Genomic DNA, 26033 nt, shown 5'->3' on the forward strand with positions numbered 1-26033 from the left:
AGAATTCTCTGCTTTGAGGATTAATTTGAAGCAAGTCTGAACATGATTATTTGTTCATAAACCCATTTATTTTTTTTATTTTTTCATAAGTGGTTCTAATAAACTCACTCTTAAGAAAACAGTTTGGTTTACGATCGGACTTGACCAAGCACACCCTGGAACGGAGTTTGCCGATTTCCAGACAGAAGAGAACAATGGAGGTATCTCCCATTGACCTACATTGGAGAACTGCTGCTTGCCATGAAAAATCAATGAATGATGTCATAGGAAATGGACAGAATCGCAAGTTTACACCATGGCTTTAATACTTTACTATTTTTCAAACCAACCACAATAATACAAAATATTAAGTGCCGCATGTCAAACAGAGACGTTTGCTCTTTTACAATGGTCAGTATTAAAAACAAATGATTTCAGGAATTATAAATACAAATTCAATTCTGTACAGTTACAAAAAAAATGATGCACAATAAAACATAAACACATTTTTTTTTAAATTGTCTACAAATCTACAACTTTTTTTAAAAACACCCATTTCCCAACCTTCCACACACACACACAAACAAACCACACGCACACAAAATATTCAAGTTTGTTAGGACAGGACAATTGACTTAACCCGCATTGGGGAAGAGGCAGAAAATGCACCACACGGAATTCATGCTCAAAAAACATCTTGAGATGTGTTTTGTTCAGTTCGGTGCGAACACAGCCCAGTCTAAAAGACACGAGGGAGAAATTTGACCTTGGCGTGTAATTTCGGCTCAGTCTCCCAGGTTTAAAGTACCACACACGTGGGGCCGAGCCTTCATTTAAAAAAAATATCTATATAAAAACAGGAAAAGACAAAGTGCTCTTTGTTTCCTATTATGGGTGCATGGCGAGCGTTTCAACAACACACAAACCACCATTTAAATCAAAGACTTCATCTAGTTTCAAAAGAAGTGGGAAATTAAAATTGCCCTCTAGTTCATTTTAATTACTGCCTAAGTCAAAAACACCCAGATGTTGTGGCGTATTATCATCCTCACTAGATTATTTCCTTGGAAATATAAGGTCATTTATTACTACGAATTCTAGATACTTCAGAAACACTATCAAATGCATCTTAATAGAGAAGCTTCCCGATGTGAAACCTAGCTGCCGATTCACAAGAGCAAAGCGTGATACTCTAGCCAGTCACATATAGACTAGGGATCACTATGTCGATCGATAATATCAGGTCACCAAAAAAAAGACACTTGACTACGCCCCCCCAGAATACTTCACCACCCTGACCTTCCATAAAGCTTGAGGCTCGATGTGGTGACCAGGTCTGGTCCCCCAATGTAAAACAGATGTCTTGGGAATACCGGAACAACTACACTCTAACCATACTTCCTAACACCTCGTTGAACCGTCACGTTAAGTTAGCGCCACAGACTCCATGTTTGGTACCTGGGTCGTGATCAGTGGGGCAAAATATTTGAATAGGTTTTGCAGCGGACAAATGAAATCTATGTTCTTTATTGGCGACGTTCAGTAGTACCTCCCCGTTTCACTTCGGTTTTTAAAACATACAGTGAGTGATTCAACCTTCTAAAGCTGGCAAGTTACAGCTGACATAATACAATGCTGCCCCCTAATGGCCAAAGATGCGCAGTATAAACATTTAGACTTTTGAAGTCATAAAGAAATCCTGAGAGTTATTAACAACACCCCCAACCCAAAATGCCCGAGTCGATTTTTTTTGCTGGTCATCAGATATGCATAAAAAAAAAAATAGCATTTTTCACAGCACACAGAATAGAAACGAGATGGACAACAAACTGTCCACTATACAAACACACAAACCACAACGCTGAGAGCTTCATAAGCTGGACACACACAGCGCACACAAAACACACACACCACTATCAATCCAGGCACTAACCTAAATCCAAACTCAAAAACTATACACATGTATATACAAATGAACAGACACAAGGGGCCCGTTTTAGACAAATCATTAACGCGGAACAGACATGGCTAAAGCAAAGGTTGTTGGCTTCATAGTGTAACATTTCCCCTTCACCCCATACCTCTACAGAGGACACTACTCCTTCATGAATAGGGACAGGAGTTTTCCCCTTGACCAGTTATAGCCTTATATTACATATATTCTGAGCCCTAGCTATTATAACTAGGGCTCAGAGTTGCTTAAGGTCAAGCAACGTGGTCGTAACTAGGCTATAATCCCATCCGCCCTCTCCCTCCCTCAGCTCTGGAGCAAGTCTCCTAGGTCGTAGGTGTCGAAGAAGTCAGACACGCCCTCGCCATCCTCCAGCCCCCAGAGGTAGTCGTCGTGGTCGAGGTGCGGCGAGAAGCTGACGAAGGGGGCGTTGGGATCGGGGGTGAACCCGGGGCCCGGGAGCTGGTCCTCGGTCATCTGGAGCAAGCTGGGGGGCAGGCCCAGGAGGCCCTCTACGTCCAGGAGGGTGGTGGGGTTGGTGGTGTTGGGGAGGGATACTGGTGCAGGTCTGGAGAGTTCAGCTGTAGGGAGGGCGGAGAGGGAGAGAGGGTGTGTTAGTGACTGGACACCCCTTACAACACACAGGACTGTTTAGAGGAGGCTGCAACGGTACAGGACGCTCAGATAGAAAGGTATTGTGCAGAACAGCTACGACTGTCTGTCATGTAGAATTGGAAATCGTATCAGGTCTATTCAATTCTGTTGCTATCTGCAACGTTCAGAACTTTTCACATCCCTGAATAGACCTCAGCTGTATCAGACAAGACAACACAGTCCTCACCCCCAGTTCAGCTTACCTTCCATGGGCTCCTGCTTGACGTCAGTGTATTGGGGCTCCTGTTTGATAGTGGTGTACGGTGGTGGTGCCATGGCGAGGGAGGGGGTGGCAATGTGACCCAGGGGGTGATGAGGGTCGTCTTTCCTGGGGGTGGTGGTGTTCTTGACGGGGCTGGCATCCTCCAGGCCCTCCTCGGGACAGAGGTACACCTCAATGGGCCCGTTCTTACTTTTCAGGTAGATCTGTTGGGAGCCCTGTGGGTACAGGACAACAGGGAGCTGTAACAATGACGCACTACGGGGAAGTGAGGGATAGTGGGCAGGATTGGTAAATGAATGGGCTTGGTTTCAAAATGTCAGAAGGGTAAAGAGTCTTGTCTTTTATTATACAAGAGGATTGGCTTAGTAAGAAAGTGGGTAGCATATCCTTGTAAGGAAGAGGTACAGGGACTGCACACCCATGTCACTTGCTCCAAGTAATAGGGGCGGCGGGTAGCCTAGTGGTCAGAGCGTCGGGCCACTGTTCCCCGGTAGGCCGTCAACCGCAAAGGTCGCTGGATCGAATCCCCGAGCTGACAAGGTAAAAAAATCTGTTGTTCTGCCCCTGAACAAGGCAGTTAACCAGCTGTTCCCCGGTAGGCCGTCAGTGTAAGTAAGAATTTGATCTCCTCTGACTTGCCTAGTTAAATAAAAGGTTACACATAAGGCAATCCTTGGAACGGCCACTGTGTCCTTTTTCCATGTCTGTTTAAGCTGTACTTCAGCTGTATTGTTTTTTTCAAACGGTCAGGTACTAACTGAACTTGTCCAGTACGGTGTGCCCAAATGAACACTACCTACTACTAACTCTCCTTCTATGACGACTAGATGACCACTCACCTCCGAGGACTCCGGCACTTCCAGCTTGGTTTCTGACGGGGCCTTGACGGCGATGACCGTCTGGTCCTGCAGGCTGGCTATAGACCTGATGTCCTGGTAGGTGACGTAACCTAGTTGTCCCTGGTTGTCCCCGTGTTCGGTCAACTCCTTGAGCTGGGTGCTGCTGGACGTGATCAGGTCTTCAAGGGCCTTCTCGGCCCTCTCCAGCTCTCCCAGCTCCTTCCTCAGGGCGCGAGACTTCTCCCTGCTGCTGGCCGAGCCCTCGAACACGCCACCCACCCTAATAAAATGGTTTTGTTTTTTAAGATGAGCCACAGAGTACATACATTGTACATCATGGTATAGATAGATCATGGTCAGGTGAAGTTGGAACTATCAACACGTAAAATTTTTTTTTTTTTTTAAACGATTGTCTTTAGATTACAGAGCAAGGTGGACCTATCAATATTGCACCAAGGAGTAGGGGCTAAGGAGTTGACAATGGAATTGGGCCCACCTCCTACGGCCGAAGAATGAGAAGTTACTTGTCCTAAGTGTGGACTTGTCCTTAAATGTACTTGTCCTAAGTGTCCTACTCACATCCACTGGATGTTGTTCTTGGACTTCTTGCGGATCAGCTGCACGCCCTCCAGCACGTTGGTGATGTCATAGATGCGTCTCTTCTGCACCTCGAGGACCTCGGTGGCCCAGTTGAGGTCCAGCACGCCGTCAGGTGACTCGCTCAGCAGGCCAACAAACTTCTTGGTCAGCAGACCCAGGGAGGTGTCGTAGCGCGTCCGCTCACCGGGGGACTTGGGCGCTGAGGGTCAAGGGTCATAGGGATGGGGTAAGAGTGGATTTGTGCACGGTCTACGTAGTCAATAATATGTGGAATAGACATATGTGAACTCAATATTATGGATTGGAAAAGATCTACATGTAGCTTGTGTGTTTTAAGTATAAAGGATAGATGATTATGTTGTCTGGCTTTATGCAACCTGTCACTTATTTGGTAATGGGAGACAGTGGGGTGGGGGGGGTCTTTTTTTCACTGATGCAGACACTCACTTTTGGGACTAGGGATTCTGGCTGTGGCCACAACCCCCTTTCCTTTGGGGGTCCTGAAGTCTGGGAGGTAGAGAGGGTCCTCCAGGTCCAGCTTCCTCTTGGCCTGGGGGGGGGGGGGGGGGGGGGGGAGAAGAGGGAAAAAAGGGGGTTAAAGACACTCCTTCTCAAGCTACGTGTCCCAATAATATCTAATTTCTCCTGAAGTTTGCACTCGTTCACTACTCCCCACACATTTCAAATCACTGGATTTGACAACGTAGGCATGGGCTAGAGAGTCTTGCACTATACATCTCCAACCTTTAATTTCCTTTCAAATGGGAGTGAACAAGTGCACACTCTGTGAGAAAGGACAGATTGTTAGGATGCAGGGAGTTTATTGGAACCATTCCCCAGTTTGAATGCGTAACAAGTCCACTTGTCATGTAACTATGTCCTATAGAGCTGTAGATCATGAGGATAGGATGGTAGCAGGCCATAGAATAAAGCCCAGCCCGTCCACTGTGGTGTGAGATCTGTGCTGCCAGTATGCTAATGCTAATTGTGGCTGTTGAAAAGCGACAAGTTGTAATTGTGGTGGTGGTCTCAAGAACTGTGACAAAGGCCATAACATTCTCAAGCACTTCTAATGAGGGGAGTGTGTGTGTGTGTGTGTGTGTGTGTGGGACCGCCCCACTGCCCACCAAACGCCACTCACTGACCACATCCCCGTTTCTTCTCCTCCTCCTTTTCCCCATGACCCCCCCCCACTCCTCCTCCTTTTCCCCATGACCGCCCCCCCACTCCTCCTCCTTTTCCCCATGACCCCCCCTTCACTCCTCCTCCTTTTCCCCATGACCCCCCCTTCACTCCTCCTCCTTTTCCCCATGACCCCCCCTTCACTCCTCCTCCTTTTCCCCATGACCCCCCCTTCACTCCTCCTCCTTTTCCCCATGACCCCCCCCCCCACTCCTCCTCCTTTTCCCCATGACCCCCCCCCACTCCTCCTCCTTTTCCCCATGACCCCCCCCCACTCCTCCTCCTTTTCCCCATGACCCCCCCCCACTCCTCCTCCTTTTCCCCATGACCCCCCCCCACTCCTCCTCCTTTTCCCCATGACCCCCCCCCACTCCTCCTCCTTTTCCCCATGACCCCCCCCCCACTCCTCCTCCTTTTCCCCATGACCCCCCCCCCACTCCTCCTCCTTTTCCCCATGACCCCCCCACCCACTCCTCCTCCTTTTCCCCATGACCCCCCCACCCACTCCTCCTCCTTTTCCCCATGACCCCCCCACCCACTCCTCCTCCTTTTCCCCATGACCCCCCCACCCACTCCTCCTCCTTTTCCCCATGACCCCCCCACCCACTCCTCCTCCTTTTCCCCATGACCCCCCCACCCACTCCTCCTCCTTTTCCCCATGACCCCCCCCACCCACTCCTCCTCCTTTTCCCCATGACCCCCCCCACCCACTCCTCCTCCTTTTCCCCATGACCCCCCCACTCCTCCTTTGTCCCCCTCACTCCTCCTTTGTCCCCCCATGACACCCTCACTCCTCCTTTCCCCCCATGACCCCCCTCACTCCTCCCTTTCCCCCCATGACCCCCCCTCACTCCTCCCTTTCCCCCCCCATGACCCCCCTCACTCCTCCCTTTCTCCCCCATGACCCCCTCACTCCTCCCTTTCTCCCCCATGACCCCCCTCACTCCTCCCTTTCTCCCCCATGACCCCCCTCACTCCTCCCTTTCTCCCCCATGACCCCCCTCACTCCTCCCTCCCCCCCCCCCCCATGACCCCCCTCACTCGTCCTTTTGTCCTCTTTTCTTTAAAAGAACACACAGGCAGCCTGCCACATTCCCAACCATCACATCTCACACCCCTTGCACGAGGCCTCAATCAGTAGGTGACCAACACCAAGACACACACACAAGGATTAACCACTGCTATCATACACAATCTTATGGACGCACACAAATAAATAAGACCACCTACACACACCTCCGATTTTGCATCACACGTATTCACCACTATGCTACGGTCATTTTAACTGACTGCTATTATCTCATAGAAAATGTATACGCCTGTGTTAACCTCAGACCTTGTTTTCTCATAGAACAAAATGTATAAGCCTGTGTTAACCTCAGACCTTATTTTCTCATAGAACAAAATGTATAAGCCTGTGTTAACCTCAGACCTTATTTTCTCATAGAACAAAATGTATAAGCCTGTGTTAACCTCAGACCTTATTTTCAGGGATGGCTGGACGAACCAGGGGTAACTTATTTCCGGGTTTTAGAACTACAAGCCGGCGAGCTCTATTAGACAATGCTGTGCGGATCTGATCCCACCTCCCATTTTAACCTTGCAACCTCAGTGGAAATGATACCTGCCAATCAACATTGTCCCTCAAGCTTGGTTGTGGCTAACTCCCGTTGTTGTACAGACTAGTATGGCAAGCAAGCGATTGTGATAATGTAATTTATACCATGGAAAAAGGTAGAACCTACTTACAGTATATGTTTGCATCAAATGACCTCCTTTAAAGTCGTGTAATGATTATTAGTGCTGAGCGATTAACGGAAATGTAGGATATTTTTCGGTTTTTAAACTAATTGACTGACATTGGTTCAATTATTTGAATTCCATTTCGTTCAGTATTTCTCTGTGAGCTCAATGCACACATGGCGCAGTTTCTGTAGACAGATCAAGCCTGAACTGTGCGATGTAGTAGGAAGTTGTTTCCAACAGACCAATAATCTACAGAGTTTAGCGCAGAAAACGTGGTAATTACTACAATTACCATAATCCATTGAGCGCCTACCGTTCTGTGTAAAAAAAAAAAAAAAAAGCCTGCTGCCTAAAAGAGACAGAAGAATGCCGATCGAGATGGATAGAGAGCAGTTGCATCTCAGGGTATCTCTACCTGAAAATACATTATCTAAGTGATTGATAGTTGGTTGATAGCAGTCATCATGCCATTTCTACTTTAAAGTACTACGAAAATAGTGATTTTGTCAGACGGTATAGGCCGCAGCTCTACAAAAAGTTAAGGTCAAATAATGTGAGTAAATGATGGTTAAATGAACTGATAATCAGGTCATGGGCAGTGACTACCATCATGTGACTTTTATTAGGCCCAATTGTTTTTATTCGGTGTCGTTACAGCATACAACCCACATAATGCGCAGTGCATTTAATGTAACTTTATTTTTAATTTTTATAGAAACCGAAATCAGTGACTATTTTCTTATACTCAAACCGAAACTGAACCAAAGAGAAGTGTAAAGGCTATTAAAAGAGAAACTAAAACCACAACCCGAAGTCTAACAGATCTAACTTCTAATTTCCAAACGTTTTCCAACTTAGGACGTATGGATTCGATCAATGTGTTCCATGTTATTTTCGCTGTGGAATGAGCGCGTATCTCCTGCACTGAAAGATGTCGGGGTAGAACGGAAGGTGCTGCTGGAAGAGGACTTCAGATGGTTTATTATTATTATTATTATTATTATTATTATTATTATTATTATTATTATTATAATAATACACGCTGAGTCCAAAAATGGGAGGTTTAAAAAAAAAAAAAATGTTACTAGACAATGGCATGCCCCACTCCATTCCAACACACTAAATTAGGACCAGATTATAATCAGCTCAGTGGCAGTGGGGGGGAACCAAGCAGAACATTGAACATCTGCCCTGGGGTACCACATGTACTGCTGGTTGAAGACTGAGAGGGAAGTGGTGTTACCCCCCCACAGATGTGTGTACGCACACACACACCTCCATATCCCCATAATCTCTTGTTTTACAAACCACACACACACGCCAGATCACAGTTGGAGAGAGGGCCTGTCAAATCAGACTCTGCTCTGCTTCAGTGTGGCTACAGACACAACCCAGCATGTGCCGCGAAGGCCACATGTCCACAAGCTACAAATCAAACCACGGCATAACCTGTGACGCATGTCATGATCTGACGCTGCAATGGGCCTGATGTACTAAGTAAAGTCGTTAGAGTACAACTAGACACACAGACTACAGGGTAGAATTAAACAAATGTGTAGTTTTAACTATCACCTATGGTTTTAATTGCACTAGTTCTATTTTTTGGGTTTGGCCAGGGTTTGTTCTTAACCGACTTGCCTGGTTAAATAAAATTTTAAAAAACTCTTATCCCTTAGTAAACCATACTTTACTACAGTAGATCTGAGAGGAGATTTGAGAAAGTGAGCAGCATGTGGATTTGAACTGAACCATATGAGAGAGAGAGAGAGAGAGAGAGAGAGAGTGTTAAAGGATGACATTGTCCCTCTGTCCTCCACCACATGTCCACCTGTCTGTCAGTGACATATGGCACAGCCACACACAGCAGGTGGCAGGGAAAGACAACAAGAGAACCTGTCTAACCCGTCGCGCGTTCATTTCAGGGGCTACTATATATTGCTATTACTAGGACTAGGCTAGATTATAGTCTAATTACTGTACTTGTCTTTCACACACAATCGCATCGGTTAAGATTTTCGTTACACCAACTTGGAGGTAAAGCAGCCATTAGTAGTTTACCAGTAAGCCTACTACCCATGGTAAATACAAAACAATACATTTGTGATAAAAATAGAAATGTTCCCCTCTAACGTGTTCAACCTGCATTAAGGCATAACTTCTCCTTTTGACCAATAAAGAGGAAGGAAATGCCTCAGTGGCAAACCAGAGGAGCGATTGAGGAAAAGATAGCACCGATCACACTCTTAAAATCTTTTCCCCCCACCCACCACCTCAGGGATTAAAATGTGACCCGTGTCATCTTCTGGAGACGAGTCTAAATGCAACCTGTCAAATAAAGCCCATGTGGTGGTTAAAATGGCCGCCTTGCATTGTATCTAACTCGAATGGGCCTCCCCTTGAACATTTTACCACAGTTTTGCAGGGGCCCGGCTTAGGCCTGTGAGTTTGTGTTTGTAGTGAGGTTTTGACCGGGGAGTCAGTGCTTCGCCTTTTGGCGTGTGAAAATACAAGGCCTATGTCAGCTAGCATACCACAGGCGAGGGGGGAGAAAAGAAAATCACTCAACCACCAAATTCCAACACAAAGTTATGTACAGAGAGATACAGAACATAACGAGTCACACACACACACACACACGCAATACATCAAGCTAAAACAATGTCACGCTCAAACATAGTGAGTGAACAGCTAACTACAGCAATTGTCAACACATTAGCAGGCCATTGCTGGCGCTCGACTTAAATGGCTCAGTTGGTAGAGCATGGCGTTTGCACGGGTGGCGGGTTTGATTCCCACAGGGGACCGGTACGAGAAATAGGTATGAAAATGTATGCACTTACATTGACAAGAGTGTCTGTCAAATGACATAAACATATTTGAAATACACAGAGTCCCTCCTTCACCACCCTGTTCTTTATCTCCATGACACATTGCGTCACAATGTCGCAACCCACAGCCGTTATTGCCTCATTCCAAGACGGCGACTAAGCGTCCTCACCCTAAACGTGCATGCAAGTTCGGCTGTCCTTCCACCCCTCTAACTCACGGCATTTCAACAGATATGATTGGATTTTCCCCCCAGAGGCATTTCACAAATCTATGTCACATGAACCAAATGCTTTCAACAGACTCACTTCTAGCTACTGGTGTGTGCGCGCGTGTGTGTAAACCTTCTCGCTCTTCAAACACCGGTTCAGTTAAGTAGAACCTAACGTCCAAGACAAGGAAGAGTTTCAATATGTGTGACAAAAAGACCCATTCAACACCAAGCTAGCCTATGTCCCTCACACATAAAAAAAAAAGACAGTCCCATTCCCCATGCTACTGGGGAAGGGAGCAGACCAAAAAGAGAAGAGGGAACTTAAGAGAACAGAGAAAGAGAGCTTTTGGCTCGAGTGTAAACAAGGGGCAAAGTGGGCAATCTCACAGCCCAGCACTCTGAGCCCTAGCCTGAATAGAAGCACACCATGGGAGTCCCAGAGAGAGGTGAGGGCATAGGCAATGATGACATGGGGTAGTGATGTGTGGGGGTGAGAGAGATCAGGGGGTAGCTAGCACGTCACCGAAACCTACAGTAGTATGAAATAACAAATATGGAATCATGTAGTAACCAAAAAAAGTGCTAAACAAATCTAAATAGATTTTATATTTGTGAATCTACAAAGTAGCCACCCTTTGCCTCGACGACAGTTTTGCACACGCTTCTCTCAACCAGCTTCACCAGGAATGCATTTCAATTAGCAGGTGTGCCTTGTTAAAAGTTACTTTGAGGAATTTCTTTCCTTTTTTTTTTCTTCTCTTCACCTTTATTTAACCAGGTAGGCCAGTTGAGAACAAGTTCTCATTCACAACTGCGACCTGGCCAAGATAAAGCAAAGCAGTGCGACAAAAACAACAGAGTTACACATGGGATAAACAAACGTACAGTCAAAAACACAATAGAAAAATCTATGTACAGTGTGTGCAAATGTAGTAAGGTTAGGGAGGTATGGCAATAAATAGTTGTGGCGAAATAATTACAATTTAGCATTAACACTGGAGTGCTGGATGTGCAGATGATGTGCAAGTAGAGATACTGGGGTGCAAAATTGCAACAAAAATAACAATATGTGGATGAGGTAGTTGGGTGTGCTACTTACAGATGGGCTGTGTACAGGTACAGTGATCGGTAAGCTGTTCTGACAGCTGATGCTTAAAGTTAGTGAGGGAGATAAGTCTCCAGCTTCAGTGATTTTTGACATTGGTCATTATGGCCAAATAGTTCTATTTTTGGTTCATCAGACCAAAGGACATTTCTCCAAAAAGTACGATCTTTGTCCCCAGGCCGCTCAGCAAGAAAGAAGCCATTGCTCCAAAACCGCCATAAAAAAGCCTGACTACGGTTTGAAAATGCACATGGGGACAAAGATCGTACTTTTTGGAGAAATGTCCTTTGGTCTGATGAACCAAAAATAGAACTATTTGGCCATAATGACCATTGTTATGTTTGGAGGAAAAAGGGGGAGGCTAGCAAGCCGAAGAACACCATCCCAACCGTGAAGCACAGGGGTGGCAGCATCATGTTGTGGGGGTGCTTTGTTGCAGGAGGGACTGGTGCTCTTCACAAAATAGATGGCATCATAAGAAGGGAAATTGTGGATATATTGAAGCAACATCTCAAGACATCAGTCAGGAAGTTAAAGCTTGTTTGCAAATAGGTCTTCTAAATGGAAAATGACACCCAAGCATCTTCCAAAGTTGTGGCAAAATGGCTTAAGGAGAACACGGTCAAGGTATTGGAGTGGCCATCACAAAGTCCTGACCTCAATCCTATAGAAAATGTGTGGGCAGAACTGAAAAGGCTGGTGCGAGCAAGGAGGCCTAAAAACACGACTCCGTTACACCAGCTCTGTCAGGAAGAATGGGACAAAATTCACGCAACTTACTGTGGGAAGCTTGTGGAAGGCTACCCGAAACGTTTGACCCAAGTTAAACAATTTAAAGGCAATGATACCAGATACTAATTGAGTGTATGTAAACTTCTGACCAACTGGGAATGTGATGAAAGAAATAAAAGCTGAAATAAATCACTCTACTATTATTCTGACATTTCACATTCTTACAATAAAGTGGTGATCCTGACTGAGTTGCTGCGTGGGGTGCAGAGCTGTTGGCCGGGGTAGGGGTAGCCAGGTGGAAAGCATGGCCAGCAGTAGAAAAATGCTTATTGAAATTCTAGATTATCGTAGATTTATCGGTGCTGACAGTATTTCCTAGCCTCAGTGCAGTGGGCAGCTGGGAGGAGGTGCTCTTATTCTCCATAGACTTTACAGTGTCTCAAAACTTTTTGGAATTAGCGCTACTGGATGCAAATTTGTTTGAAAAGGCTAGCCTTTGCTTTCCTAACTGACTGTGTATATTGGTTCCTGACTTCCCTGAAAAGTTGCATATTGCGTGGGCTATTCAATGCTAATGCTGTATGCCATAGGATGTTTTTGTGCTGGTCAAGGGCAGTGAAGTCTGGTGTGAACCAAGGGCTATATCTGTTCTTAGTTCTAAAATATTTTGAATGGGGCATGCTTATTTAAGATGGTGAGGAAAGCACTTTTAAAGAACAACCAGGCATTCTCTACTGACGGGATGAGGTCAATATCCTTCTAGGATACACGGGCCAGGTCGATTAGAAAGGCCTGCTCGCTGAAGTGTTTTAGGGAGCGTTTGACAGTGATGAGGGGTGGTCGTTTGACTGCGGGCCCCTTACAGATGCAGGCAATAAGGCAGTAAGCGCTGAGATCCAGCTCAAATAAGCAAAGAGAAACAACAGTCCATCATTACTTTAAGACATGAAGGTCAGTCAATCTGGAAAATTTCAAGAACTTTGAAAGTTTCTTCAAGTGCAGTCACAAAAATCATCAAGCGCTATGATGAAACTGGCTCTCATGAGGACCGCCAAAGGAAAGGAAGACCCAGAGTTACCTCTGCCGCAGAGGATAAGTTCATTAGAGTTACCAGCCTCAGAAATTACAGCCTAAATAAATGCTTTACAGAGTCAACTGTTCAGAAGAGACTGCATGAAATCATGCCTCCATGGTCGTATTGCTGCAAAGAAACCACTACTAAAGGACACCAATAAGAAGAAGAGACTCGCTTGGGCCAAGAAACACAAGCAATAGACAGACTGGTGGAAATCTGTCCTTTGGTCTGATGAGTCCAAATTTCAGATTTTTGGTTCCAACCGCCATGTCTTTGTGAGACGCAGAGTACATGAACGGATGATCTCCGCATGTGTAGTTCCCACCGTGAAGCATGGAGGAGGAGGTGTGATGCTGTTTTACTGGTGATACTGTCAGTGATTTATTTAGAATTCAAGGGACACTTAACCAGCATGGCTACCACAGCATTATGCAACGATATGCCATCTCATCTGGTTTGCGATTAGTACGACTATAATTTGTTTTTCAACAGGACAATGACCCAACACACCTCCAGGCTGTGTATGGGCTATGTGACCAAGAGGGAGAGTGACAGAGTGCTGCATCGGATGACCTGGCCTCCACAAAATAATATATATATGTTTTTGTTTTAATTATTTCACCTTTATTTAACCAGGTAGGCCAGTTGAGAACAAGTTCTCATTTACAACTGCAACCTGGTCAAGATAAAGCAAAGCAGTGCTACAAAAACAACACAGAGTTACACATGGGAGAAACAGAAGTACAAACAAAAGTACAGTACAATCACCCGACCTTAACCCAATTGGGATGGTTTGGGATGAGTTGGACCGCAGAGTGACGGAAAAGCAGCCAACAAGTGCTCAGCATATGTGGGAACTCCTTCAAGACTGTTAGAAAAGCATTACAGCTGAAGCCGGTTGAGAGAATGCCAAGAGTGTGCAAAGCTGTCATCAAGGCAAAGGGTGGCTACTTTGAAGATTTGTTTAACACTTTTTTTGGTTACTACATGATTCCATATGTAATTTCACAGCTTTGATGTCTTCACTATATTCTACAATGCAGAAAATAGTGAAAATAAAGAAAAACCCTTGAATGAGTAGGTGTGTCCAAACTTTTGACTGGTACTGTATGTGTCAAACTGAAACCAGAGAGCACTCCTTGACCTTCTGTCTTGTTTTTCAACTCGGGAGTAAAACTCTGTCAAACATTTACGAGTTAGTTGTAGCATCATCCTCACAGAAAACACAGTATTTCACAGCTCGCCAATCATTCAAACATCATAGCAGCAACCACTATAAATATGACACAGTGGGGATATATCCTCTCAGGTTATCTATAATGAACTATTAATTAACTCTAGATTTTGCATCAACTTGAGTGTAGGAGTGCCCTAATACAATATCAAGGTGAATATGACTAGTATGCTGTTTGACCAGTTGTTAGTCTCTGCCAAGTTGTAAGTATCCATGACAATCTGTGAAGTGGTCCTGTATGGCACAGTTGATCGAGCATGCTGCTTGTACTGCCAGGGTTGTGGGTTCAATTCCCGGGGCCACCCATACATAAAATGTATGCAAGCATGAGTTGCTTTAGATAAGTGTCTGCTAAATGACATACTTATATAATATATCTGTGAGTGACCGATATTTGAGATTAATTCTACTCCCATTTTCCCAATGAGAAGGACTTCAGCAGGGAGAAGGATAATGGCTCCTTCACAGTGTAACCCAAAGTGTTTACGAGTAACAGGGCATGGCAAGAGGATGTCCTGCTCTACCACTTCTTCTTCTGACACAATTATCATTACCATGTTTCCAGGGCAAGTATAGCCTCTCTGCCCACTGTGCTTTACGGACAATATAAGGAAATGATTGCCTGCTGAGGCTGACATTCTGTTGTTAATCATAACTAGTGTCAGGATAGAGTTATTGTTTACCATAACCCCGTGACCCTAGTTCTGACCACTAATTGACCCGACGAGGAAAAACTCTGGGCCCCAGTTATAGGCTATAACTAGTTGTAATCTAGCAGTAACCAGCTTTATAACAAAATGTTCCTGGTCATTAAAAGCTCATGTTCCTAATCCTAAAAGTAGGATAGAGAGGGGCGATGAATACCCTGATCGCATGACCTAGCGTCTTGGTCAGACTTGGCCTAGAATAGGAAGTAGACATTAGGACAATGGCGAGTAATACACAATGGAAATTGCAGGAGCCCAGACATGTGACTAGCCAAGTTAATGCCATTGTATTAGCGCAAAGCACAGGAGTAGTGCTCCCCTCAATATTTAGTCCTGAAGACAATATCAGCCTGGATGCACACACTGAACCCTGGGTGTGTGTGTTAATCAGCAACATGTCATTATCTCCGTGTGTGTGTGTGTGTCATGTTTGAACATACAAATTATGTCAACTCCCAAGAAAAGTGAGTGGTTGTCCAGCTGTGACCTGTGACCTTTGTGGATGGACACAAACAGGTTGAGCCGGGTGGGTATATGACCTGGCTTGGTTGGTTAGTGACAGCTGGGGGCTATGGCTAAACAATGTGTTAAGCTAAATCACATTTTTCAGCAAATGACTTGCATTGGCTGATTGGGCATTATGAAACGAGTTCCCTGTCCAGATGGTGCATCTCCTCGTTCATGTAAGGTTTAACTAGCATGGTCCAAGTACACCAAGACAGTCATGAAGAGGGCCCGACAAAACCTATTCCCCCTCAGGAGACCGAAAAGATTTGGCATGGGTCCTCAGATCCTCAAAAGGTTTTACAGCTGCACCATTGAGAGCATCCTGACAGGTTGCATCACTGCCTGGTATGGCAACTGCTCTGCATCTGACCGCAAGGCGCTACAGAGGGTAGGGCGTACGGCCCAGTACATCACCGGGGCCAAGCTTCCTGCCATCCAGGCGGTGTCAGAGGAAGGCCCTAAAAATGGTCAAAGACTCCTGCCATCCTAGTCATAGAATGTTCTCTCTGCTACCACACTGCAAGCGGTACCGGAGCATCAAGGATCTAGGTCCAAGAGGCTCCTAAACAGCTTCTACCCCCAAGCCATAAGACCCCCCCCACACTGATGCTACTCTCTGTTATCGAATAACTCTACCTACATGTACATAATTACCTGGACACAAGTTCCCCTGCACATTGACTCTGTACCGGAACCTCCTGTATGTAACCCCGCTATTGTTATTTACTGCTGCATTTAATTATTTGTTATTCTTCTCTCTTACTTTTGGATAAATAAATTGACATTTAGAATGAGAAATCACCCTGTGCTTGACAGTTTAAATGTTAAGCACAACTCCGAAAAAAATATATTCATACCGGTGGAATTTAAGAATATTTTGCCCATAATTTGACGTATTGTATAGTCAGTAACGTTAATTATCAAGTAGAAAACAGTAATATCGATTGTTGGTAGTTTCTTAACTTTTTAAAAGTCTTACCGGGAGTCTGCCGGAGGATGATCTGATGGGTTTAGCTTCAGGTCCATGGGGAGTTGCATAGAGGCAGTTCACCCTTTGTTCGGCCGCTGTCGTGTTGCAGATTTGGGTGAAGTATCCTGCCGGTACCGAGTTCATCGGTGAACTGCATAACCCGGTGCTGAAGAATTCTGTCTTCACTCCAGACAAAACTTTATTCTGTGAACACGACAGTCCTCCTCCTACAGCACCTCGGCCAGACGCAGGAGAAACGCCTTTGGGCAGCCGCATCATTTTAGTAAATTTAAATAACGACTGTGTTCAAATTAAAATACGTTTAGCTACTAGCAAAACTCAAATATTCCAGAAAACTGTATTCACAACAGTGAATGAAAGGAGTTGGAGTTTCCGATACGACGTGGAAGCGATGTCTCACAATTCGTTGCTAGTTTGACAAATGTCCGAAGAATTTCATAAAAATACTATTTAGTTAATGATGTGCAAAATGCATAAGTGAAATAGATAATCACCAGAGATATCCTTTGCTTGAGTATTTTCTGAAATTAAACGACTTGCATTGCAACCGATATTATCCTTGATGTGTCCAGTTGAGAGAAAACGTAGACTTTGCCTAGCTAGCTAATGATTTAATAGCTAAATAAATAAACAACAAGTATATTTGAAAGTCCAGAATGGGCAAACTTTGACGTTTACGTCTTGAGAAGCAGAATCCTTCAGAAATACAAAGTTTAGGAGTATTCTTCAGATTTTCCGTAGAGAAGACACTGCCACAGTCGGGTTCTCTGTCCAGCTAAAAAGCTTAGCTCTTGATACAAGGGAATTGGAGTTCGGAAGAACAGCTTTTTTAGCGCCAAATTTCGTCCCGCGAAATTTGGATCTCCCGCGGTTAGAGCGCATCTTTGATTGGTCCACAGCGAATTCAATTGTTACATTGCGTAGATATTTCCATAAAACAGTTGGCCCGGGGCGTACCCAGCCTTAAAGGAATAGTATGTCTATGTGAGGTCATTTTAGGGACAAAGTTAGCCATTTCGAATCAAAAATGTTAAATAATAACATGCTTTTATAACCTACTGATAAGCAGTACGACATGAGGAGCAAATGCATCTAAATATTATTTTATTTCCTCTCTATAGAGTACAATTATGTAGGCCTAATCAACCCTGATGTTATTATAGACGCCCCTCATAATATCTCATTGTAAGAAAAACTCATCTGAATCAAATGAGAAAGATGTTAATTCGAATGACATCTGCAGCTCACTAGTTCACAAAGAGAAAAGGAATCATTCCTTGAAGACATGCCCACCCCCCACTCCCGATTGACCCCCACAAGCCTCCAGATATGACACAGGAATACCCCTCTTCATTATAATGCAAATTTCAACATGAAGTCCTATTGCTAGTCTAGTCTGATCCCAGATCTTTGTTCTGTCTTGACATCTCCTATACTCATTGTCATGATGAACATGGCAAAGTCCATAGGAGTTGTTCTTTACAGCGCTCAATAAACACAGTGAGACAAATGTGTTGAGAAATGGGCAACTCACATCAACGAGTTGATAATGGCCTTGGCGATGTGTTTGTATAATTAGCTAATTGTGCATACATCTAGCCTGCTGTAGTTGGCAGACACACTGCAGTGACTTTCCCATGCATGTGGTGAAACTCCTCCAGTGCATTTGGAAAGTACTCAGACCGATTTTGTTACATTACAGCTCATCAATTTATACGCAATACCACACCATAATGAAAGAGCAAAAACAGGTTTTTATACATTTTTATAAAAACTGAAATATTACATTTGTATAAGTATTCAGACCCTTTACTCAGTACTTTGTTGAAGCACCTCTGGCAGCGATTACAGCCTTGAGTCTTCTTGGGTATGACGCTACATGTTTGGCACACCTGTATTTGGAGAGTTTCTACCATTCTTCTCTGCAAATTCTCTCAAGCTCTATCAGGTTGGATGGGGAGCATTGCTGCAGAGATATTTTCAGGTTTCTCTGAATACTTTCTGAATGCACTGAATATAGGCTATGTTGTAAACAGGAGCAAAACTACAGCCAAATGGTTCAAGAGGAAACTACTACATTATAAACAGCGACAGGTTCTGTATTGAAACTGTGTGTGTGTGTGTGTGTGTGTGTGTGTCTGAGTGTCTCTGTGTGCATGCATGCATGTGTTTGTGTGTGTGCCTGTGATCCAGTCAGCATGCTGGGTTGCTTGCTCCCTGCAAAGTGAGGGTCTGTTAATCTGCTTCTGTGTTTGTACCCATTTGCTTTTGGCCCTATAATGATAGTGTGAAATACCTCACAATATGGGGTCCAAATTAATAGACACAAACAGGTGCTGTCAAGCTCTATTATATGCAGTTGGCCTGATGAATTCCATAATTAAAAAATTAATTTAAAAAAATCACCTTTATTTAACCAGGTAGGCAAGTTGAGATCAAGTTCTCATTTACAATTGAAACCTGGCCAAGATAAATCAAAGCAGTTCGACACATACAACAACACAGAGTTACACATGGAGTAAAACAAACATACAGTCAATAATACAGTAGAAAAATAAGTCTATATACAATGTGAGCAAATGAGGTGAGATAATTGAGGTAAAAGAAAAAAAACAAAAAACAAAATAATTTTTAAAAAAAAGGCCATGGTGGCGAAGTAAATACAATATAGCAAGTAAAACATTGGAATGGTAGATATACAGTGGAAGAATGTGCAAGGTAGAGATATAAATAATTTGGTGCAAAGGAGCAAAATAAATAAATAGAATAAATACAGTAGGGAAAGAGGTAGTTGTTTGGGCTAAATTATAGATGGGCTATGTACAGGTGCAGTAATCTGTGAGCTGCTCTGACAGCTGGTGCTTAAAGATAGTGAGGGAGATAAGTGTTTCCAGTTTCAGAGATTTTTGTAGTTCGTTCCAGTCATTGGCAGCAGAGAACTGGAAGGAGAGGTGGCCAAAGGAAGAATTGGTTTTGGGGGTGACCAGAGAGATATACCTGCTGGAGCGCGTGCTATGGTGACTAGCGAGCTGAGATAAGGGGGGACTTTACCTAGCAGGGTCTTGTAGATGACCTGGAGCCAGTGGGTTTGGCGGCGAGAATGAAGCGAGGGCCAGCCAACGAGAGCATACAGGTCGCAATGGTGGGTAGTATATGGGGCTTTGCTGACAAAACGGATGGCACTGTGATAGACTGCATCCAATTTATTGAGTAGGGTATTGGAGGCTATTTTGTAAATGACATCGCCGAAGTTGAGGATCGGTAGGATGGTCAGTTTTACAAGGGTATGTTTGGCAGCATGAGTGAAGGATGCTTTGTTGCGAAATAGGAAGCCAATTCTAGATTTAACTTTGGATTGGATATGTTTGATGTGAGTCTGGAAGGAGAGTTTACAGTCTAACCAGACACCTAGGTATTTGTAGTTGTCCACATATTCTAAGTCAGAACCATCCAGAGTAGTGATGTTGGACAGGCGGGCAGGTGCAGGCAGCGATCGGTTGAAGAGCATGCATTTAGTTTTACTTGTATTTAAGAGCAATTGGAGGCCACGGAAGGAGAGTTGTGTGGCATTGAAGCTCGACATGAGGGTTGTTAACACAGTGTCCAAAGAAGTGCCAGAAGTATACAGAATGGTGTCGGCTGCATAGAGGTGGATCAGAGACTCACCAGCAGCAAGAGCAACATCATTGATGTATACAGAGAAGAGAGTCGGTCCAATAATTGAACCCTGTGGCACCCCCATAGTGACTGCCAGAGGCCCGGACAACAGGCCCTCCGATTTAACACACTCAACTCTATCAGAGAAGTAGTTGGTGAACCAGGCGAGGCAATCATTTGAGAAACCAAGGCTGTCGAGTCTGCCGATGAGGATGTGGTGATTGACAGAGTCGAATGCCTTGGGCAAGACAATGAATACGGCTGCACAGTATTGTTTCTTATCGATGGCGGTTAAGATATCGTTTAGGACCTTGAGCACGGCTGAGGTGCATCCATGACCAGCTCTGCTACCAGATTGAATAGCGGAGAAGTTATGGTGGGATTCAAAATGGTCGGTACTATGTTTGTTGACTTGGCTTTCGAAGACCTTAGAAAGGCAGGGTAGGATAGATATAGGTCTGTAGCAGTTTGGGTCAAGAGTGTTCCCCCCTTTGAAGAGGGGGATGACCGCAGCTGCTTTCCAATCTTTGGGAATCTCAGACGACACGAAAGAGAGGTTGAGCAGGCTAGTAATAGGGGTGGCAACAATTTCGGCAGATAATTTTAGAAAGAAAGGGTCCAGATTGTCTAGCCCGGCTGATTTGTAGGGGTCCAGATTTTGCCGCTCTTTCAGAACATCAGCTGACTGGATTTGGGAGAAGGAGAAATGGGGAAGGCTTGGGCGAGTTGCTGTGGGGGATACACTGCTGTTGTCCGGGGTAGGGTTAGCCAGGTGGAAAGCATGGCCAGCCGTAGAAAAATGCTTCTTGAAATTCTCAATTATAGTGGATTTATCGGTGGTGACAGTGTTTCCTATCTTCAGTGCAGTGGGCAGCTGGGAGGAGGTGTTCTTATTCTCCATGGACTTTACAGTGTCCCAGAACTTTTTTGAGTTTGTGTTGCAGGAAGCAAATTTCTGCTTGAAAAAGCTAGCCTTGGCTTTTCTAACTGCCTGTGTATATTGGTTTCTAGCTTCCCTGAAAAGTTTCATATCACGGGGGCTGTTCGATGCTAATGCAGGACGCCATAGGATGTGTTTGTGTTGATTAAGGGCAGTCAAGTCTGGAGAGAACCAGGGAATATATCTGTTCCTGGTTCTAAATTTCTTGAATGGGGCATGCTTATTTAAGATGGTGAGGAAGGCATTTAAAAAAAATAACCAGGCATCCTAACTGACGGGATGAGATCGATATCCTTCCAGGATACCAGGTCGATTAGAACGGCCTGCTCGCTGAAGAGTTTCAGGGAGCGTTTGACAGTGATGTGTGGAGGTTGTTTGACCGCTGACCCATTACGGATGCAGGCAATGAGGCAGTGATTGCTGAGATCTTGGTTGAAAACAGCAGAGGTGTATTTAGAGGGCAAGTTGGTTAGGATGATATCTATGAGGGTGCCGTGTTTACAGCTTTGGGGTGGTACCTGGTAGGTTCATTGATCATTTGTGTGAGATTGAGGGCATCAAGCTTAGATTGTAGGATGGCTGGGGTGTTAAGCATGTTCCAGTTTAGGTCGCCTAGCAGCACGAGCTCTGAAGATAGATGGGGGGCAATCAGTTCACATATGGTGTCCAGAGCACAGCTGGGGGCAGAGGGTGGTCTATAGCAGGCGGCAACGGTGAGAGACTTATTTTTAGAGAGGTGGATTTTTAGAAGTTAAAAAGTAGAAGTAGAAGTTCAAATTGTTTGGGTACAGACCTGGATAGTAGGACAGAACTCTGCAGGCTATCTTTGCAGTAGATTGCAACACCGCCCCCTTTGGCCGTTCTATCTTGTCTGAAAATGTTGTAGTTAGGGATGAAGATTTCAGATTTTTTTGGTGGTCTTCCTAAGCCAGGATTCAGACACGGCTAGAACATCCGGGTTGGCAGAGTGTGCTAAAGCAGTGAATAAAACAAACTTAGGGAGGAGGCTTCTAATGTTAACATGCATGAAACCAAGGCTATTACAGTTACAGAAGTCTTCAAAAGAGAGCGCCTGGGGAATAGGAGTGGAGCTTGGCACTGCAGGACCTGGATCCACCTCTACATCACCAGAGGAACAGAGGAGGAGTAGGATAAGGGTACGGCTAGAAGCTATGATAATTGGTCGTCTAGAACATCTGGAGCAGAGAGTAAAAGGAGGTTTCTGGGGCGATAAAATAGCTTCAAGGTATAATGTACAGACAAAGGTATGGTAGGATGTGAATAAAGTGGAGGTAAACCTAGGTATTGAGTGATGATGAGAGAGATATTGTCTCTAGAAACATCATTGAAACCAGGTTATGTCATCGCATGTGTGGGTGGTGGAACTGAAAGGTTGGATAAGGTTTTGTGAGCAGGGCTAGAGGCTCTACAGTGAAATAAGCCAATAAACACTAACCAGAACAGCAATGGACAAGGCATATTGACATTAATTAAGGAGAGGCATGCTTAGTCGAGTGATCATAAGGGCCCAGTGAGTAGTGAGGTTGGTTGGGGTCATGGCGATTCTGAAATGTGTTACAAAGCCAACAAAGAAGCAGGTCGCTCATGTCTCTCAGGCTTACATCAATTCATGCTCAATTATATTACAAAAATGCATGTATAGCACCTGGCGTTACATTTCCCCCCCCCCCCCCCCCCCCCCGCTCTGTTTATCTAGCTAAAGCTAGTCGCATTCACTATTAGTATTTATGTCTTGTTCATTCACTAGCAGTGTGTATATCTGAGAACACTTTTAGTTATCAGATCGTCTACAAGTCTACAGCATACACCAAAATGCCATGGAAATACAGTATCACCACCTGGTGGTTCAGTGAGGCATTTTATATACACAACGCATACAGAGTGATACTATCTACAGAACTGTTTCAACACGTTGAAGCTAGTTCAATTGTGTCTCATTTACTGAGCTTTACACTTCTTCTCTTGTCGTTCTTCTGCATTCAAGTTCATGACTGAGTGTGGGCAGGGGAAGGGAGGGGATGACAGATGGTTAGCGTGACTCATTGTCTTCTCTGTACTCCTCTGTCACTGTCAATGGAAATGAAATCAAATTGTGATCACAATTTTTTTTTTTAAAGATTATCTAGATTTGGCTGTTAAGTTAAAAAAAAATCTAATGTATACAGGGCCTTCGGGTGCCTGCGTCCCCCCCCCACGTTTTACTAGCCTACGGCAACTAATATTTGAAAACAATAATTAGATAAATGAGAACAAACCGACATATTAATTTACATACTAATTGTATGTTTTTTATTACGAGATCCCCATGCTGGCCATAAACTGCTGGATGTAGTGCTCCTGGGTGGCTGGAGAGCTAAGTGACAAGAGACTATAATCTGGACACATCATATAGCCTACCATTCCACCTGCTGGCCAAATATGGCATCTAGCACAGCCATTAGCCCATCATAGGCAGCAACACACACAATGGCTGTGTTACACAGGCAGCGAAATTCTGATCTTTTTCCACTAATTGGTATTTTAACCAATCAGATCATCATTTGCCAATAATTGGGAAAAAGATCAGAACTGGGCTACCTGTGTAAATGCAAGCTAATGGGCCTGAGACAGCAGTGTCCATAGGGATCTACTTCAAAGCAAGATCAATGACTTATTCTGAAATAACATTTTATTTTTTTAGAAAGATATGCATGAAATGGGCATGGTCTACTTGACTCAAACCAAAAACACATATAAGTTTAGGTTTCTTTATGAACCAGAAAAATCAAGTTATTTGAACATTTATTTAACTAGACAAGCCAGTTAAGAATAAATTATTATTTACAATACCAGGCTACCAGGGAACAGTGGGTTGTTCAGGGGCAGAACAGATATTTTTACATTGTCAGGTTGGGGATTCGATCCAGCAACCTTTCGGTTACTGAACCCACGCTCTAACCACTGGTGGGAAAAATGTATTTAATACAGTGCCTTGCGAAAGTATTCGGCCCCCTTGAACTTTGCGACCTTTTGCCACATTTCAGGCTTCAAACATAAAGATATAAAACTGTATTTTTTTGTGAAGAATCAACAACAAGTGGGACACAATCATGAAGTGGAATGACATTTATTGGATATTTCAAACCTTTTTAACAAATCAAAAACTGAAAAATTGGGCATGCAAAATTATTCAGCCCCCTTAAGTTAATACTTCCTTACCTCATTTTCACGATGCTTGGTCCTTTGTTGGTGGGATATTCTGTCACGATCTTGGAAATGAGCGGACCAAGGCGCAGAGTGAGTATAGTTCCACATATTTATTTAAGTGAAACTAACAAAACAAAATAACAAAACTTACAAAGACCGTGAGGACGTAGTGCCCAAACACACTAACAAACAATATCCCACAAAACACAGGTGGGGAAATAGCTACCTAAACATGATCCCAAATCAGAGGCAACGATAAACAGCTGCCTCTAATCGGGAACCACATTAGTACCAACATAGAAATAAATATACCAAATCACCCCCTAGTCACGCCCTGACCTACTTGTGACAGTACTAACCCCCCCCCCCCCCCACCACCCCAAAGGTGCGAACTCCGGCCGCAAAACCTGAAACCAAATGGGGGGGGGGGGGGGGTGATTAGTGTTGGTGGTGGCTCCGGTGCAGGTCGTAGCCCCCGCCCTGACCCCGGACCCGGCCATCGCGCCGGGCTGAACGCCGTGCCTGGACTGGGCATTGGTGCAAAGGAGGGCTCCGGCCATGGAGCTGGGTTGGACGCCGTGCCTGGACTGGGCACCGGCGCAGAGGAAGGCTTCGGCCTTGGAGTGGGACTGAACGCCGCGCCTGGACTGGTCACCAGCGCAAAGGAGGGGTCCGGCCATGGAGCTGGGTTGACCGCCGTACCTGGACTGGGCACCGGCACAGAGGAAGGCTCCGGCCTTGGAGCAGGACTGGACACCGTGCCTGGACTGGGAACCGGCGCAGAGGAAGGCTCCTGCCATGGAGCTGGACTGGACACCTTGCCTGGAAGCTCCGGACCGTGGACCGTCGCAGGAGGTTCCGGACCGCGGACCGTCGCAGGAGGTTCCGGACCGCGAACCGTCGCCGGAAGCCCCGGACCGCGAACCGTCGCCGGAAGCCCCGGACCGCGAACCGTCGCCGGAAGCCCCGGACCGCGAACCGTCGCCGGAAGCCCCGGACCGCGAACCGTCGCCGGAAGCCCCGGACCGCGAACCGTCGCCGGAAGCCCCGGACCGCGAACCGTCGCCGGAAGCCCCGGACCGCGAACCGTCGCCGGAAGCCCCGGACCGCGAACCGTCGCCGGAAGGCGCACTGGAGGCCTGATGCGTGGAAACAGCACAAGTGGCACCATACCGGACTGATGACACGCACTTCAGGGAGAGTGCGGGGAGCGGGCACAGGATGTACCGGACTGGGGAGGCGCACTCGAGGCCAGATGCGTGAAACCGGTGCAGGTGGCACCGGACTGGTGTCACGCTCTTCAGCACGCCTGTATGGCAGCATTCTCATCGCTACCACCTCTCTCTGGAATCTTTCATCAAATTCCTCCTCCGACTCCCAAACAGGCTTTGGCACTCCCCGCTGCTCGACCACCAGCTCCATGTGCACCCCACCTTGGGGTTTCTGTGGCCGTGGTCCCCGGTGTCGTCGATGTACTTCCATGCTCCTTGGCGACTCCCGCCAAGGAAGGGTCTCGTGTCCTTCATTTCCTCCCAAGTCCAAAACTTCCTTACCTCATTTTCACGATGCTTGGTCCTTTGTTGGTGGGATATTCTGTCACAATCTTGGAAATGAGCGGACCAAGGTGCAGAGTGAGTATAGTTCCACATATTTATTTAAGTGAA

The 26033-nt window shown here is 45.3% G+C and overlaps 1 protein-coding gene across 2 annotated transcripts; it reads right to left on the reverse strand.

Annotated features, from left to right (window-relative positions):
* Window positions 1-291: 291 nt before the first annotated feature.
* e2f2 (E2F transcription factor 2) lies at window positions 292-24527 on the reverse strand. Of its 2 annotated transcripts, none has more exons than XM_036962247.1 (6): window positions 24382-24527; window positions 4694-4796; window positions 4226-4445; window positions 3647-3926; window positions 2788-3022; window positions 292-2511 (listed from the first exon to the last, which is right to left on the reverse strand). In XM_036962247.1, exons 1-6 carry the CDS (start codon window positions 24475-24477, stop codon window positions 2237-2239), a joined length of 1209 nt encoding a protein of 402 aa, XP_036818142.1. In that variant the 5' UTR covers window positions 24478-24527; the 3' UTR covers window positions 292-2236. The 2 variants fall into 2 exon arrangements, with proteins under 2 accessions (XP_036818142.1, XP_021440074.2); XM_021584399.2 differs by lacking the exon at window positions 24382-24527 and adding an exon at window positions 16554-17390.
* Between the last annotated feature and the right edge of the window lie 1506 nt (window positions 24528-26033).

The sequence above is a fragment of the Oncorhynchus mykiss genome, chromosome 25, assembly GCF_013265735.2.
Source record: "Oncorhynchus mykiss isolate Arlee chromosome 25, USDA_OmykA_1.1, whole genome shotgun sequence".
In the NCBI taxonomy this organism is placed as follows: Eukaryota; Metazoa; Chordata; class Actinopteri; order Salmoniformes; family Salmonidae; genus Oncorhynchus; species Oncorhynchus mykiss.